Below are 15,594 nucleotides of genomic sequence, written 5' to 3' on the forward strand. Positions count from 1 at the left end.
TACCCGGAAGTAGTAAATCACAACAAAAAATTGCCGGGAAATCTGCTCTGGCAAAGCGGCTGCTGGAGCCGCGGAGGGAATATTGTACGAAATATTACTACTATAGCATTTAAGAGTGGGTTTAGACTTCATACTTTACCGTGTCTTTGGTTGTATCGTGCAAATATGGACGAGTATGACGAAATGTTTGGGATAGAAGATGACTTCGACGACCAGTTCGCCGACGAGCTGGACGCGATGGCTCAGATGGAGAAAGGTGAGGACTAGCTAGCTACAGTCTTTTGTAGGACCTTTAATGTAACTTGTGTCCCCCGAAGAACAACTTAAAACTGTTCTCTTTATTTCTACACCCCCGTTATAGCCACGTGTACCTAACTTCATCATAAACTTGTAGTACAAACACAGACAGACCACTAGTTTCTAACGCTTGTTGATGTCGTCATACTGGACATGGTAACTGTCAGGGGGCACTTCAAGTGTTTACTTAACGGATGAATCAAACTTGGAGCTCACTTTGGTAGGAAACAAGTATTAACTTATTATTAATGCTCATTAAAAAGTTATGCAATGTTACTGAAGCCCTTTGCAATCAGTTTGCAGGCAAAATGAATCATGTAATGCATCAAGTTTCATTCTGACATATTATTTTATTCTATTCATGTTGTAAATGTTTCATTTTTAATAGAAGCTTTGGGGGTTTAAACCATTTTTGGACACACAAGTCATGTCCAAGTCTAATGTGAGATGTTGTCTGCATGTTTTTCAGCTATTTTATTATTTAAAGCAAATAATATTTTAGTTTCTCAAATGTCAGAGAGCAGTGAAATATACCCATCAGATTTTCCTAAAAGTGAGATCGATACTTTTCTTCTTGAGTAGCAGTAAAAAAAAAAAAAAAGAAAGAAACGTAAAAAACGTTATGAAATGCAATGGCAAGAAATCTCCACATTGGAAGCTGAACCAGGCGAATCTTGATTGCATTAATTGTGTGTCTTGAATGTTTTAGAGGACACTTCCGAGCCAGGCAAACGTCCGAAGCAGGGTCCAGGAGACAACATATCTGACATTGAGCACCTGCTGGACGATCAGCCCCTCAGTGAGTTCACCTGAGTTTTTTCCTTGTGTCTGTTTGGTGTTGTAAATTAACTCTGAATCAACACTAACTCTGAATTTGTCCTTGCAGCCCCAAAGGCGAAGCGGCAGAGGCAGGATGCAGGGGTGGCCAAGCGGCTTTTCAACACACAGCAGACTCGAGAGAGCAAAGCCCCGACACCGAGTGATAACATCACACCGCCGTCATCTCCAGAGCAGTATGAGCCCTCTCACACTGTCAGGTAGGACGGGCAGAGGAAAACATAATGTTATGGAATGTGGCGAGGGACAAGCGCTTCGTGATCTTTCTATTGTCAGAGTTGGGGGTTTATTTGTAATACATTATTGGGAATGTATTTTTTTGTCTGTACACAGAGCACCTCTTGATATAGACATCCATCAACAAACACTGCAAAATGCTGGAATTTAGATACAATTTTGAACATACGATGATGCTCCTCATTTTTAAGATTTCTATAGACTGAACAATGTACCACTTTCTATTATGAACCAAATATATTCCAACAATTTCTAAGTGTAGCCTTATGACACTCTGTACAACACACTTCTGAATATGTTCATGTGTTTTAGGTCGACCTCAGAAGCGTTGGATATCAGTGGCTTTGGTGCAATCCCAGAGACACCCAGACGACCTCCCACAGCGGCGCCAGCATCACTGCACGTGCTGAGGCGGCCTCCTTTAGACGGAGAGTACATCAGTGTGACAGACTCCTCAGGGAGTCGAGTCTATCTGAGACAAAAGGAGGACACGGGGACAAAGGTTAGCAATTCTTCATCTGTGATGCTAAAACCTTGTTTCATTCACAGCACTCAAACGTCTAGTGTCACGTGTCTATTTTTGTTATACATATGTATTTTTTGCATTAACCTCTGTGTTTGACTGTGTGTGTATGTCTGTGTGTGTCTCTCTCTCCAGGTAGTGGAGTCCAGATTTGTGCCAAACTCTCATGGTGGGCTGGGTCTTCTGGCCTTGCCCATAGGTGTGCTGAGAGAACACGAGGCAGAGAAGGTGAGAGACCAAGGCTGCTGCCGTTAGTGTATAATCTGCCAAGAAGACTGCACATAACTGTATATATATATATTGCACTACAGAAAAGAGACTATGCAGATGCAAATTTGGTAAAAATGTCTTCTCTGTCTTTGAAATCACACAGCGTCACCTTCAGGTAGTGGAAGAATCTCAGCGTCTTTCAGAGCTGCTGGCCAGGTAAGTCACCAGCTGTCTCTTTCACAAATTAAAAATCTGCTCACATGCAATACGTGTTTTTTTAACTTTCTTTTTGAATTCTTGTCACATTCCAGCAATGTGAACGATGTCTTTCTTGAGTCTGAAAGCACAGAAGATAAAGAGAATAATGATCCTGAAGACAAGGAGGGACTGACCTCTCGACTCTGGGTGGACAGATTCTCTCCCCGACACTACACAGAGCTGCTCAGTGATGATGTAAGCAATATTTAGTGTTTCTGTGTAACTTGATAAACATTTCTGCAGACATACTCTTAAAAGAACAGCAGTATCTCATTAGAAAACAATTTCACAGGTTTTTGCTCACTTGAGATGGTTTTTGCCTTTTTTGAAAAAGACTAAATTGGAGATGTAAACGCTCTCTGAATAAGTTATGATGTTGCAAAGGTTTTCCTCTCATGACTAATCAGCTCCACGTTACCGCTCCAAGAGAAGAACTGATCAATAGGGCAGATTAAGTCTCCTTCAGTCTACACAGAGATGATGTGACCCTCCACCTGTTGATAAATGAAATAAACACAATGTTTTCACCATGCAAGGTTCACAGGGTTAGTTTTCATCTTGTTACATCCTTTTCTTTAGTAAGTATAATGGTTTTCTGACTGAAGAATCTGTGCCACCTATAGCTTATCTTGATGAACCAACACCCAATAATCACTCAATAGTAGTGGATGGAAACAAGCATTCATTTGCATTTTCTCTTGACTATTTTCCCAGAGTTCAGTTATGATATGTCCAAGTATCCCACGCTGATGTCAAGTGTGTGTGACTGTTTCGTTGCAGTTTACCAACCGCTGTCTGCTCAAGTGGTTGAAACTTTGGGACACCGTTGTGTTCGGAAGAGAGAGGAAGTCCCGCCCTGTCCGGTCTGACAGACAGCCCCCCAACCAGAACTCATTCAAACCAAATCAAGCCAATCAGAATCCAAATCGCTTCAAGACCAAGATTGAAATGACTGAGGAGCTGCTGGAGGCTGAACTGGATCAGTATAAACGACCCAAATTCAAGGTGAGCACACCTGCACACTCATTTAGCTTGATGACATTTAGTTGTTCGGCAAAACATAATTTATTTGTTTTTTTTCTCCAGGTGGCGTTGTTGTCTGGTCCTCCAGGTTTGGGGAAGACCACTTTGGCTCACATCATAGCAAAGCATGCTGGGTACAATGTGGTGGAAATCAATGCCAGGTCAGCCATCCAAATGAAAACTCGCCTAATAACAATAGTAATGCATAAGAATTAGGTTTACATAATCCTCCTGTGGTACTGTCAACTTCTTTTTTTGCAGTGATGACCGCAGTGCAGAGGTGTTCCAGAAACGCATCGACACGGCAACGCAGATGAAGTCAGTTTTAGGATCCAACGAGAAGCCGAACTGTCTCATTATTGATGAAATTGATGGAGCGCCTTCGGTATGTTCTGACATATTTTTTTTTTTATCTACAAAAGGGGGGCCCTGCAGAAAAAGTTTGGGAATAACTGAACTAGCTGGTGAATGTGTGGTCCTAAGTATAATAAGTATATATATTTCTTCATCTGTTGTGTTCGACAGGCTGCAATCAACATTCTGTTAGCAACTCTGAACAAGAAAGATGGACCCGGTGGGGAGGCAGAGACTGCGAAGAAGAAAAAGAAGAAGGAGTCCATCCTGCTTCGACCAATCATCTGCATCTGTAACGACCTGTAAGAGAGACTGTTGAGTTTAACAGGAGAATCAACATAGAAACTGTATTTTTTGGGGGATAGCTTGGTCATTTGATGTTGTTGTAAATGGTTTTTACTTTGCAGCCTCTGTCTGATGACATCTCTTTCCTTATAGTTACGTTCCAGCTCTCAGACCTCTCAGGCAGCAGGCCTTCCTCCTGACGTTTCCCCAGACTCAACCTTCCCGCCTCGCACAGAGACTGGCAGAGGTCAGCACACACATACACGCACATTAAGTCACACACGGGAGTACACCAACTTTTGCAAAGAATCCATGTTTACACAGATTTATTTTTGTTTGCAGATCTCAGTGAAGCAGGGGATGAAAACAGACACTGGCACGCTGATTTCACTGTGTGAGAAGACGGACAACGACATCCGGTCTTGCATCAACACACTGCAGGTGGGTGTCATTGTGAAGGAAAATCTGTCTGATGCATGAGTACTTCTGTAGTTTGCAATGTAATTATATCACAATATGTGTTATTGTGTGTACAGTTTCTCCACGGGCGTGGCCTCAAGCAGGTCAACACCAAGACCATCCAGTGTGTCTCAGTGGGGCAGAAGGACCAGAACAAAGGCTTGTTCCATCTGTGGCAGGAGATCTTCCAGCTGCCGCGTACAAAACGGTACAGAACGTCGTGTTTGGCGTGAAATTGTTAAATGTTTTGCTGATCGTACAGTATGTAAGCTTATTATAAAATTACCTCAACTCTTGCTTAATTTATTACCTCAGTAACATTTTCATAATAACATTATGGTCTCATTTGCTAGTTTCTTCTTGGAGTCCCTGAATTGTTCAGTGATATTTCTACATTTACTGTGAACACGAACAGGAACATTTGAAACTGTACTTGTCAGGATGCCTGGGGGTCTTATAGTCGTTGATTTAAGTTTCCTTGAAAATGCAATTTGATTATAACATTATTTCAAAGCAATTTTGGCAAAAATCCCCAATATGTAATTGTTTTAGACCTCTGATGTGAAATACGTGGAGTCCAAACTAACTTCTAATCTGCTCTTTCAGGAAGCGTATCGGTGAGGGGTTTGATGAGGCACCAGGTTCAGGAGGTGGAGCTCAGAGGTTTCAGAACATTCTTCACTTGGCTTCGTCGAGCGGAGAGTATGAAAAGGTTTCTCAGGTAATGAACACCCCTTCACACCATTTTATCCTTAGGAATATAGAAAGCATCTCGACACCAGAGTCTGTAAAACAAAAAATGATGATGCCTTAATATCAGTCTGAACATCTGTCTGTTTTCCTCAGGGTCTGTATGATAATTATCTGTCCATGCGAGTGAGGGACCCCAACCTGCAGTGTGTGTGTGACGCTCTGGATTGGCTGTCATTCTCTGACAGACTAAACCAAGTGATTCTCCACGGGCAGAACTTCACCCTGATGAGATACCTTCCCTTTCTGTCGGTCACATTCCACTTCCTGTTTGCTCACACACACGTGCCCCGCATCAGCTATCCCCACAGCCAGCATGAGGTAATCAATGTCATACTGCAGCAGTGTAGCAAAACAAGTGCTTCAGGTGAAAAGGCGGAAGGAAGAGAAACTTTTCTAGAATAAAGACAAATAAAATAAGCAAGAAAAGTTAGTAAGAAAAGTAGGAAAATCTAAATGATAGAAGTGATGTCATCAGTGAGCTGCATTGTCTTCTCTACAGGCCCTCACCAAGCTCCTCAGCAGCAGGAACGCTTTGTCCACCATGTTGGCTGACATCCCAGCATGCATCAGAACGAGGATCAGCCAGCTCTGCCTGACCCTCGATATGCTCACGCTGCTCCTCGACATCATCTGTCCCAAACTACGGCCTGTGAGTGAAAGCATGTACAGTTAACTTCTTGTATGTATCTGTGTGTAAATCTGCAGCCCAGGATCTGTTTATCACATATGGAGAGAAAGTACATGTTATGTTTTATGGTTTTTAGGGTTTATTTAGACAAGTAAAGAAAAGCTAAAAAGACAAGGCTATATTTATAAGGACACTTAAAGAGCCATTAAGTATTTGATAACATCCTGCTCACCTCAGACCTTGCTAGCCCCAATTTGAATGCCCCACTTTAATAGGTACACCTGTGTTTGTGTTAGTACAGTTTGGGGCTGATGAGACAAAATGTTGAATGTTTATCTAAAATCCTGTGTGTTTTCTTCAGGTGAACCCGCAGCTGTTCAGCACCAGAGAGAAGGAGCAGATGCGTGAGCTGATCGACACCATGCTGGCGTACAACCTCTCGTACAGGCAGGACCGCACGCCAGAGGGACAGTACGCATACATGCTGGAGCCGTGAGTACACACACACACACCTACCTGCACTCACACACACGCACACTTTATGTTACATGTGGACCCATGCAGAGCAGATGTGTGGTTCTCGGGTGTTGAAGGTCATTGCTCTTGTCCACACTATGGTTTCTCTGCATGGAGGCTTAGAGACTAATCCCCTTAACACATGGTCTGTGTGTGTGTGTGTGTGTGTGTGTGTGTGTGTTTTGATGGTAGTGGTGTGGGATCTGAGTACCAAGCTGCAAAGCCTCACAGGTGGGGTACAGGTGGATGGATGAACAGATGAGCGGATGAGTGAATGAGGTCGTAAACATTAGAAAAATTTGTCAGAAAGAAGTTTAGAGAAATTAATCAGAGACATCGTGGACTACCATTTTTTTTGTTTCGTGGACTTCCTGGTGTGAGTACAATGGGATAACTAGCCGTCGGTGTTGGCCATGCCGGCCCAAGTGGAGCAGCAGCGAGGCGGCCACGGGGGCTCCTTCCTGCAGGCTCGCTGTGACCAGGTGCTGGTCACCAACGACTGGTGCCTGCCTCTAGTGTTGGCTCTACTGCTGCTTCTACTGATCTACACCTTCCTGTACCTGCCCTCTCTAGCTCACCACAACGCCACCCTCTGATACCTTATGGAGAAAGATCTGGAGCACAATTGTGGATGTAAACATTTAACATTGCAGTTGGATACGCCCAGTACCCACAGGAACTATTATTTGATTGGACTGCTCTTTTCTGGACACGGTTGTTGATTGGTCAGACAGTGGCAGACTTCATTATTATCGTCGCCTGGTTTTCAGAGGCTATGTGTGAGGAACAACACGTAGAGAAAACGTGTAGGAAAGATGAAGAGAATTTACCTCGTTCATTACAAATCTGTCTGTTTTTTAAGCCTGAAGGCATTTTAAACCTAAAAACACTTTGTGCTGTAATGAGGAACTTTTATCTCAGGTCTGTTGTTGAATATTCTCATTTGTTCTGTCCTTAAACCAGAGAATTAATGTGAATATGTTGAAAACTGAAAAACACTAAGAGTGAATCTGAATCTGAGTGAGTTAGATCAATTTAACTTGAATTTGCTTAAAGCTGCTCCAAAGAACTTCTCATTTTTTTCATTTTTTATTTTTAACGATGGTGAAACTATACAGTACCACTAGACTACAGCCCAGCTTCTTTCCCTCAGGCTGTGAGACTCCTCAACTTGTCCTCAGAACTACACCATAAAAAATTGTTTAAATTTAATTACTTATCCAACATGTAAAAGTCGGAATCTGACCTGATGACACGCAGTAACACTGAATTAATCAGGGCTTCGGACCAACTTTTTCAACTAGTGGCACTGGTGCTCCTTACTGAAAATTTAAGGCGCACCAGCACAGAATGTGGGAGACCACTTACTTCATCATACAATACAATACATGTATATTGTTTACATCTTACTGATAAAGGGAGCATGTGATGTATCGTCACCCCTCATCCAGGCACCGTCTCCCTCCCTCCTCCTCCGTCTCCGTCTCATCAGCATCGACCCAAAATGGACATTTCTGCTGATATGACCTGTTGATAAGATGAGGCTCGACATGAATAGTTGACTATAAGAGCCGGCATAATAATGTTCATTCTTCCACAGGAGAGACTAGATGTTCTCTGCAATCCGGTGGGGAAAAAATGTGTGTGAATTAGCATCGACAATCAGCCAAAATGAGTTATGACTATGAATATTTGCAACAACCCGTTATATTACGTACATTACTTAATATTAGCTGCACAGTGTTTAATCCACTGTGTGAAAGGGGAAGTTCTCTTTCATTTCATCGACAGTTTTCCCGTCTCTGAAGTGTTATTGCTGTGTTATTGTTACAGATTGCAATAAATAGCTCACAGTCAGAAAGAACCATTTAATCTTATCCGATGCCCTGTGGATCTAAATACAACACAAATGAGAACGTGAGAAAGTTTACTAACGTCCATGTGTGTGTGTACGTGTGTAGAGAGAGGAATGGAGATCAGCGGTAAGAGGATTAAGGTTTTAGAGTGACAGGTTCAGGGTTTTATTCTGGAAAACATGAACGATGGCACCAAAAGTGGAAGCTTTTTGTTATTTTGTTTGTCATCTAACAGGGTTCACCTCTGTGTCGGCTCGCTGCTGTCAGGAGACACACGTAGTTTAAACACAAACACACTCATCGCTCAACATGATGTTTGTATATAGCCGCTGTTTACTGTCTGTGTGTGTGTGTGTGTGTGCGCGCTTGCAGGCGTGTTGAGGAGGTGGTGAGGTATCCGGGCCTGCCTCCGCGCCGTCAGCTGACCTATCAGGCCAAACAAACCATCAGCAGAGAGATGGAGCAAGAGAAGATGAGGAGAGCTGAGCAACTGATGCTGCAGCGAAACCCTGCAGCGGTGAGACCTCAGTACACAGACACAGATGGTGCGGCTGTTCTATACAGTGCAGCCAGCAGATAATCAGGTCACCATATGTGTGTGTCTGTGTGTTAATAATCTAATGTATTCATAATCTGCTTTCTCGTGTGATGCAGAAGGCGGAAGAAAAGAAGAGCGCCGGCCCTAAAGCGGCCAGGAATCATCAGCAGAGGCTGGAGAACATTGTGAAACAGACCACAGTGGAGACCAAAGTGAGACACTCAAACACACAAACACTAGAGGGGTGTGAGATCCTGCACACATCACAGTCTGTGTAATCTTGATCATGATCCACTATCTGAATTTAAATGCTCTGTAGACTATAGCCAATTTCAGAATTGCCCCTAAATTTCTCTGTTTGCACCATTAAAACACAATAGTGTATTAAAGATGTTTCTCTTTTTAAACAATCTCCTCATCTGCAGTGTTGCCAGCTAAAACCTATGTTGCATTGTTTACAATACATCACCCAAAGAAGGGCCACAAGAAGTAATTAGTCCAGTCAGCAAAGCCAGCTGTGTGGCTACATCAAAAATAAAAAATCACAAAGCTTTTTATACAAAAACGGGGAAGTAAATTTTCATAACAAGGGGTGCTCTGCTGCTAATGATTTCTCCAGGTAGAAAATCCAACAATCTTTTCAGGTTTAAGTTTCTGTATATAACTGCAAGGGAACGCAGTTTCCGTTGAATTGCTTCGAACCGATTTTTCAGATGGTCCTTCTCGTCTCATTTACTGGGGAAGTAGCACACTTTTCTTGCCAGTATTGTACGCATAAATGGAGGCCAGTAGGTGGAGTTAGAGAGGAGCAGCCAACATCTGTATATATACTGAGCATGGGAGCCTCTGTGGGTGATCTGCAGTGTTATAATAGTTCAGTTATAGAGAAGCTGAGCCTCTAGAGGGCAGAAATGAGGATAATGAGAAGCCACTGGGTTACAGTCCCTAATGGTGAAACTGGAAATGAGGCTAATGAGAGGTGGTGTGTGTGTTTCCGCGCATGGTCATGTGATTGTTCATTGTTATTGACCTCATTGTTGAGGACAGTGTTTTACAAAGTTTACTTCATCCTCATCGTTGCTCTGTGTTTGTGTGTTTGTCTTCTGCAGCCGGAGGTGGACTTCTTCGGTCGAGCTGTCGCCCCCAAAATTCAGAAACCGCAGTCGTCCTCAGACAAAGGTACTGTGTGACACGACTGGAGCTTAATTTAGCCGAACCCTTTTGAGCACACAGAGCTGTTTGGGGAAAAACGCTTCAAGGCACATCAGGTCCAAACACACCAGAGGTGATTACTGATGTGTGTTGCGTAACAACTCAAAATTAGAGCTCCTGTGGCAGACTGCAGGAAGCCGATCTGGGCTGTCAACAACACTGTCACCTGCCTTTTCACCACCATAGTGTGGAGAATATCATATTTCTGTTGGCAACATGAAAGACTGGACACGCCTGATCAACAGCCTCCTTCTAAGATTTGGATACCAGTCAACAGAATAAACAATCTTTAACACTTATGTGAATTAAATAATTTAAAGCTTTCTATCCTGCTTAGTTTGCCTCATTCGTCTGATCATCGTAGCTCCGGAGAAATGTAAAAGTTTGAAGAGTAGCTCCTGTGGTTTGGCCTGCTGGTAGCTTTGTCTCAGTGGAAACAAATGTGACTACTGTGTTCAAATGCATCACGGCTCCACACCCAAAATAGCACATTTGCATAAACAATGGAGGTCTTGAGCAGAGCTGAGAAGCTCATTCTCAAGCTGCGATGGATATCTGTCCGAAACAGTTTCTGTTGTTTTTCTCACTTTGCAAGGAGCTACTGTACTCTCTGACTTATTATAATGTCCAGTAACAGATACACAGTTGTTCCTTTGTATATTTCTCATATAATGCTTGAACATGAAGTATGATAACCACAGCAACGTGCTCCTTTTCAACAGGGTTTACAACTTATCAGTGAAAGGCCTCCTATTGTTTAGTTGGTATCTACTGTACTGTTAACTTTTATTCAGTTTGTGACGCAGGAGCAGGTTCAGTGCAGAGCAGTCGGGGCTATTAGAAATGGACCCATTAAAAATCACTAACCTTCCTGAAAGCTCTGCATTCAGGAAATTGATCAGCAGTGTAATCAGGCTGGAAAGTCAAAGCTGTTGCTGTTTTTAACCTGTTTCAGTTTCAAAGCAGGGACAACAACAGGACTTTAAAAGGCACAGCTCTGGATCCAGTGTCCTGATCAACCTGAGAGTCCTGTAGAAATGTATCTGCAGAGACTGGTTGATGGTCCTCTATCACTTTATTAATGCACTGATTGGAGTTAAGTCTCTGATATACCCAGGGATGATTGGACAGCACACTGGGACTCTGCATAAGTGGAGATTTTCAGACACACTTATTATTCAAAACATTAAAACCACAAACAGGTGAAGTGAGTAACACTGAACAACTTATTACAAAGTTCTGCTGGGAAACCTTCGGCCCTGATGTTCATGTGGATGCCACGTGGCACGCACCTTCCACCAGTACATTGCATTGTAACAGGATGATCAAGGTTATTCACTTCACCTGCGCCGATGTTTTAAAAAAAAAAAGGTGTTCAGGTTTTGTAATCACATTAGCAAGCTGTAAATCCTGAAATCGGACAAGTAATTTGTTTCATCACTTTAAATTATTAACATTTTGGTTAATCAAATTAATAAGTAGTTATTCTGATCATCAGTAAAGTAAGTTTACATCATGCTTTGAGCCAAAATGGTTCCAGATTAAAAAATGTTAATATTTCCTTTGTTTTTTACTCTTCTAGGACAATAAACTGTGTGTTTGTAGGCTTCAAAGACATTACGTCAAGCTTTGGAAAACTGACTGAATTCATAGACCCAATACCCAAAATGCTCTCTTTGTCTCTCTGCAGGTGAGAGGAGTGCAGTAGATTCCATGGGGACGGCGGTGGGCAACAGTGACGTGTGGTTCAGGTTCAACGAGGGCATGTCCAACGCTGTCAGACGAAATGTCTACATCAGAGAACTACTGTAACCCCCCTCCAAACACACACACACACGTATTTCTTTGTTGTATGTAAACAAAATAATGATTAATAATTAAAAAAAACATCTGTTAAATTCAAAACAGTCTTTATTTTGATTGACAGTGTAAAGAGCCAATAAAAACGTGTTGTTGAACATTTCTCAGCAGTCCATCAAAAACAAACTTCTAGAAAGCTACTCAGTGCTGTACACTCACACACACACAGGGGTGTTGAAATAAATTAAAAGCATTCAGGAGTCCCCCAATAAATAAACATGATAGTAGCAATGATGTGTGTGTATGTGTGTGCATGTGTGTGTGTGTGTGCATGAAAAGAGAGTAAATAAGCGAGTTAGTGCAGTGTGTGTGTGGTAGTGCATGATTCTTTAGTTTATATGCATCCGTGATTGTGTGTCTGTATGTGTGTGTGTGTGTGTGTGTGTGTGTGTGTGTGTGTGTGTGTGTGTGTGTGTGTGTGTGTGTGTGTGTGCGCGCGCGTGTGTGCATGTGTTTGTGTGTGACCATTAGAGGATCACACACTTGCCCTTCTCCACCCAGGGGTTGGCTCTCATCAGCTCTGGATTCAGAAATGGATCTTCACAAACACAACCCTCGATCCATTTCACCAGCCTGCAAAAAAAAACACACACAGTCAGCACGAATCTGAAACTTGATACTTCAAGAGAGAGAGAGTGTGTGTGTGTGTGTGTGTGTGTGTGTGTGTGTGTGTGTGTGTGTGTGTGTGTGTGTGTGTGTGTGTGTGTGTGTGTGTGTGTGTGTATATATAAAGTACACACTCACTCAGTAACGGTGATTGAGGATTTCTCTCTGTTGATTGCCAGCTGATACTGAAGGCTTTCCACCTCTCTCCTCATCTGTGGGACGTCTAACTCCTCCATGATGCTACTGCTGTTCTCACAAACAGACGAAAACACACAACAGATTGACGCTCGAGTAGATTAAGAGTTTGGACACACAGATATCACATGGAAACTCAAGTGAGAGAGAAAAATGACTGTTTAGTTGTAAAGGAGCCGCTCGGCCTCCGTTTAATCTCGTTCTGTTGCATTCTTCTGTTTTAATAAAGGAAACAGTGGGTCTGCTTTCACTTGAGTCGATTTTAAGTCCTTACAAGTAAAAGAAAACAAAAGGCAGATTAGAGGAAAGTTGGTCTGAGGGTTATTTAAGTGACTGTGCAGCAAAAATATTTTGTTTTCCTCTCATGTCAAGTCATCCTGTGACCTCTTGGCAGGAAACACTGCTCTGTTCGATAGATTTCTGACAATATCTGATAAAAAAAAAAAGAAAAAAAAGAACTTGATAAAGACCAGATGGTCACCACTTTGGAGAGCTTCGCTGAACCACAGAGGAAGTGGTTGAAAAGACATATTCATGTTGCTAAAAAGCCATGCTGACTCCACGGATTGAGGCCGTATGTAACCTGCTGTAAATAAAACTAAGGATAAAGATTTTACTGCCAACACATCCCTTAAAAAAATGTTTAGTTCATCTCTTGATACTTCTAGCTTCCCTAGAAAGACTCAGTCATTTAGCTCGGCACTGATTGTTAAGCAGCAGCACTAAAAACTCTTCATTCTCATCTGTTTGGGGACAATATTCACTGGTGGATTAAAATATTTGGTCCTCTAGTGAGTTTAACAGCAGCAGGTATATGTGGGACACTCAAGAAGAGTACATGTCCCTCAGAATGTATTTAGTTACATTCCATCACTGATCATAAACTTAGACTGAGCTTTAAAACATTCATGGAAAGTATCATCGAATGGAAAAAACATCTGCAATGACAAAGAGCTGAAGTTATTATGGAAGATGAAAACTGCCACAATCCAAATAGTGAATGGAGACATTTACGACTCGATAAATAAATTAGTATGCCATTAAATGCACCACAAATAGTATTATAAATAAATAACTGTAAAATGTGTGTCATCAGGTTTTACACGTTGCCTATTGGGTGATCATCAGAGTGAATAGATCAAATCAGTGTCCTCTGAGTCTGAGACAGTCTGTGGCTCACCAGAAAAAGAATAAGGGAAATGAATGGCTACATTTATTGATAGATATAATGGAAAAGTAAACAGGAAAGTGTATAATTGAGGGAGTTCATACAACAGATAATATATACAGACACAGAAATATCACTGTATGTCACATTTCATAAATGCCTATATTTATTTTTAATACTATTTTAAATGCATTTAATTCTGTATCAGTTTATTTAGTAATTTATGTAGTTTTGATTTTGGCATACTCGGTCCTCCATAAACCTTAGGTTTTTTTCTTTTTCTTTTAAGGCCCAATGACAGCAAAACAATCTCATGAATCTTCATTGTTTTTATTTGATTTATTTGTATTTTATTAAATGTAACATTATATCCATGTATTTATTTATATCTTGTGTTTTTGATTTGGGCAGATTCGGTCCTCCATATTAAATCGATTTAAAAAATATATATATATATATTCCAGTGACACAAAACAAAGTGCAGATATTTTTTCATTCATTTAATTTTCATTCTTTAAAATGACTTTAATTGCATTTTGAGTCATTCAGTTGATATCTTCTGCTCGTTTCTGTTCGTCTATAAATAGCTGTCGTTAGTGTAATGGAGTAAAGCTCAGAACACAGTCTGAAGGTATGCGTGCTGCACTGAGAGGAGGAGCACTTCTTCTTCTTCTTCTTCTTCAGTAATCCAACATAAAGTCCACCGGCTGCGTTTTCTATATTTTATTTGTACTTATTATAAATTCTGCCCCACCCTGCCACAGGCCACATTACAGCAGGAAGAGAGAGACAGAGAGAGAGAGAGGGCCCAGCTGAGAGTTCAGACCGACCCTGGATCAGTTTAGTCCTCCCTATTGGAGACTGTCTCCCCCTCCCCCTCCTCCTCCTCCCCCTCCCCCTCCTCCCCCATCCTCCTCTTCATCTTTCTAATGGGTCTAAGTAAGTCGGCTGCCCGGTTTCCTCCACCAGCATCCATCCTGCTGGATCCAGCTGTTCCCCGAAGAAGAAGAAGAAGAAGAAGATAAAAAAAAAAACGCCTTCATCATTTAATTATAACATCCTCCAAACGCGTCCCGGTGCCATCAGTCTCCATCACTGAGCCGCCAGCTTCACAGCTTCACACAGCTTCACTCCATTACATCGCTTCAACATTCACATCACCGTCAGTGTGTGTGAGGATGAAGCCCGTATATATGTAAATGTCCAGCGTTTACCTACAACATCAGCCCCCATACGCAGATGAATCGTGATTGTGTGTGTGTGGCTGTAAAAACGCGTGAGCCCCCCCCGCACACACACGCACAAACACGCACACAGAGAGCTGCTCTTACCGTCAGGCCTACCGGAGAGGACCGCTGGTCGATTTTGCGCGCAGCCGGGCTGATGGAGGATGCAGACGGGGCTTCGACAGCGAGAATGAAACAGCTGAGAGTCGGTGGAGTTTCACCCGGCAGAGGAGTCCAGCTTCAGTGCAGGCAGAGAGGAAGAGGAAGAACAGGAGGAGGAGGAGGAGGAGGAGGAGGAGGCTGTGTGTCGGCGGTCCGCGGTGCAGGGCACTCCCCTGCGCTCCTCTCTGGCAGCGACTGGATGCGGGATGCGCAGGGCGGAGAAACGCGAAGCCCCGCCGCCTGCTTTGACAGTCAAACGAGGGCTGGAGCAGAGAGACGGACCTGTATGGAAATCTGCACACGCACTGAGGCAGGAAACACGCAAATGAGGACGAGCACCGGAGGGAAAACAAGCCGCAGGGGACTTAATTTTCTATTCAGATGCGCAGAG

At 42.6% G+C, this 15,594-nt stretch overlaps 2 protein-coding genes across 2 annotated transcripts; one reads left to right on the plus strand and one right to left on the minus strand.

The window, feature by feature from the left end:
• The first annotated feature begins 11 nt into the window (after positions 1-11).
• Positions 12-11,944, plus strand: chtf18 (CTF18, chromosome transmission fidelity factor 18 homolog (S. cerevisiae)). The gene is made up of 22 exons (XM_030415974.1): positions 12-256; positions 1,007-1,096; positions 1,184-1,334; positions 1,684-1,873; positions 2,030-2,122; positions 2,268-2,320; positions 2,416-2,557; positions 3,143-3,367; positions 3,449-3,546; positions 3,647-3,770; positions 3,911-4,041; positions 4,178-4,271; positions 4,367-4,465; positions 4,561-4,691; positions 5,090-5,204; positions 5,330-5,554; positions 5,736-5,885; positions 6,226-6,356; positions 8,609-8,753; positions 8,891-8,986; positions 9,884-9,953; positions 11,677-11,944. Exons 1-22 carry the CDS (start codon positions 166-168, stop codon positions 11,796-11,798), a joined length of 2,766 nt encoding a protein of 921 aa, XP_030271834.1. The 5' UTR covers positions 12-165; the 3' UTR covers positions 11,799-11,944.
• gng13a (guanine nucleotide binding protein (G protein), gamma 13a) lies at positions 11,880-15,548 on the minus strand. The gene is made up of 3 exons (XM_030416042.1): positions 15,147-15,548; positions 12,591-12,698; positions 11,880-12,419 (listed from the first exon to the last, which is right to left on the minus strand). The coding sequence occupies exons 2-3, from the start codon at positions 12,686-12,688 to the stop codon at positions 12,314-12,316; spliced, it is 204 nt and encodes a 67-aa protein (XP_030271902.1). The 5' UTR covers positions 12,689-12,698; positions 15,147-15,548; the 3' UTR covers positions 11,880-12,313.
• Between the last annotated feature and the right edge of the window lie 46 nt (positions 15,549-15,594).

Source organism: Sparus aurata, chromosome 1 (assembly GCF_900880675.1).
Source record: "Sparus aurata chromosome 1, fSpaAur1.1, whole genome shotgun sequence".
Lineage (NCBI taxonomy): Eukaryota > Metazoa > Chordata > Actinopteri > Spariformes > Sparidae > Sparus > Sparus aurata.

Excerpts from the sequence above, each read along its gene's own strand:
- chtf18 (XM_030415974.1), top strand. The coding sequence starts at position 166 with ATGGACGAGTATGACGAAATGTTTGGGATAGAAGATGACTTCGACGAC. Across the intron at positions 2,123-2,267 it reads GAGAACACGAGGCAGAGAAG|CGTCACCTTCAGGTAGTGGA; the intron begins GTGAGAGACCAA and ends GAAATCACACAG. Across the intron at positions 9,954-11,676 it reads GCAGTCGTCCTCAGACAAAG|GTGAGAGGAGTGCAGTAGAT; the intron begins GTACTGTGTGAC and ends GTCTCTCTGCAG.
- gng13a (XM_030416042.1), bottom strand. The coding sequence starts at position 12,688 with ATGGAGGAGTTAGACGTCCCACAGATGAGGAGAGAGGTGGAAAGCCTT. Across the intron at positions 12,420-12,590 it reads TCCTCAATCACCGTTACTGA|GCTGGTGAAATGGATCGAGG; the intron begins GTGAGTGTGTAC and ends TTTTTTTTGCAG.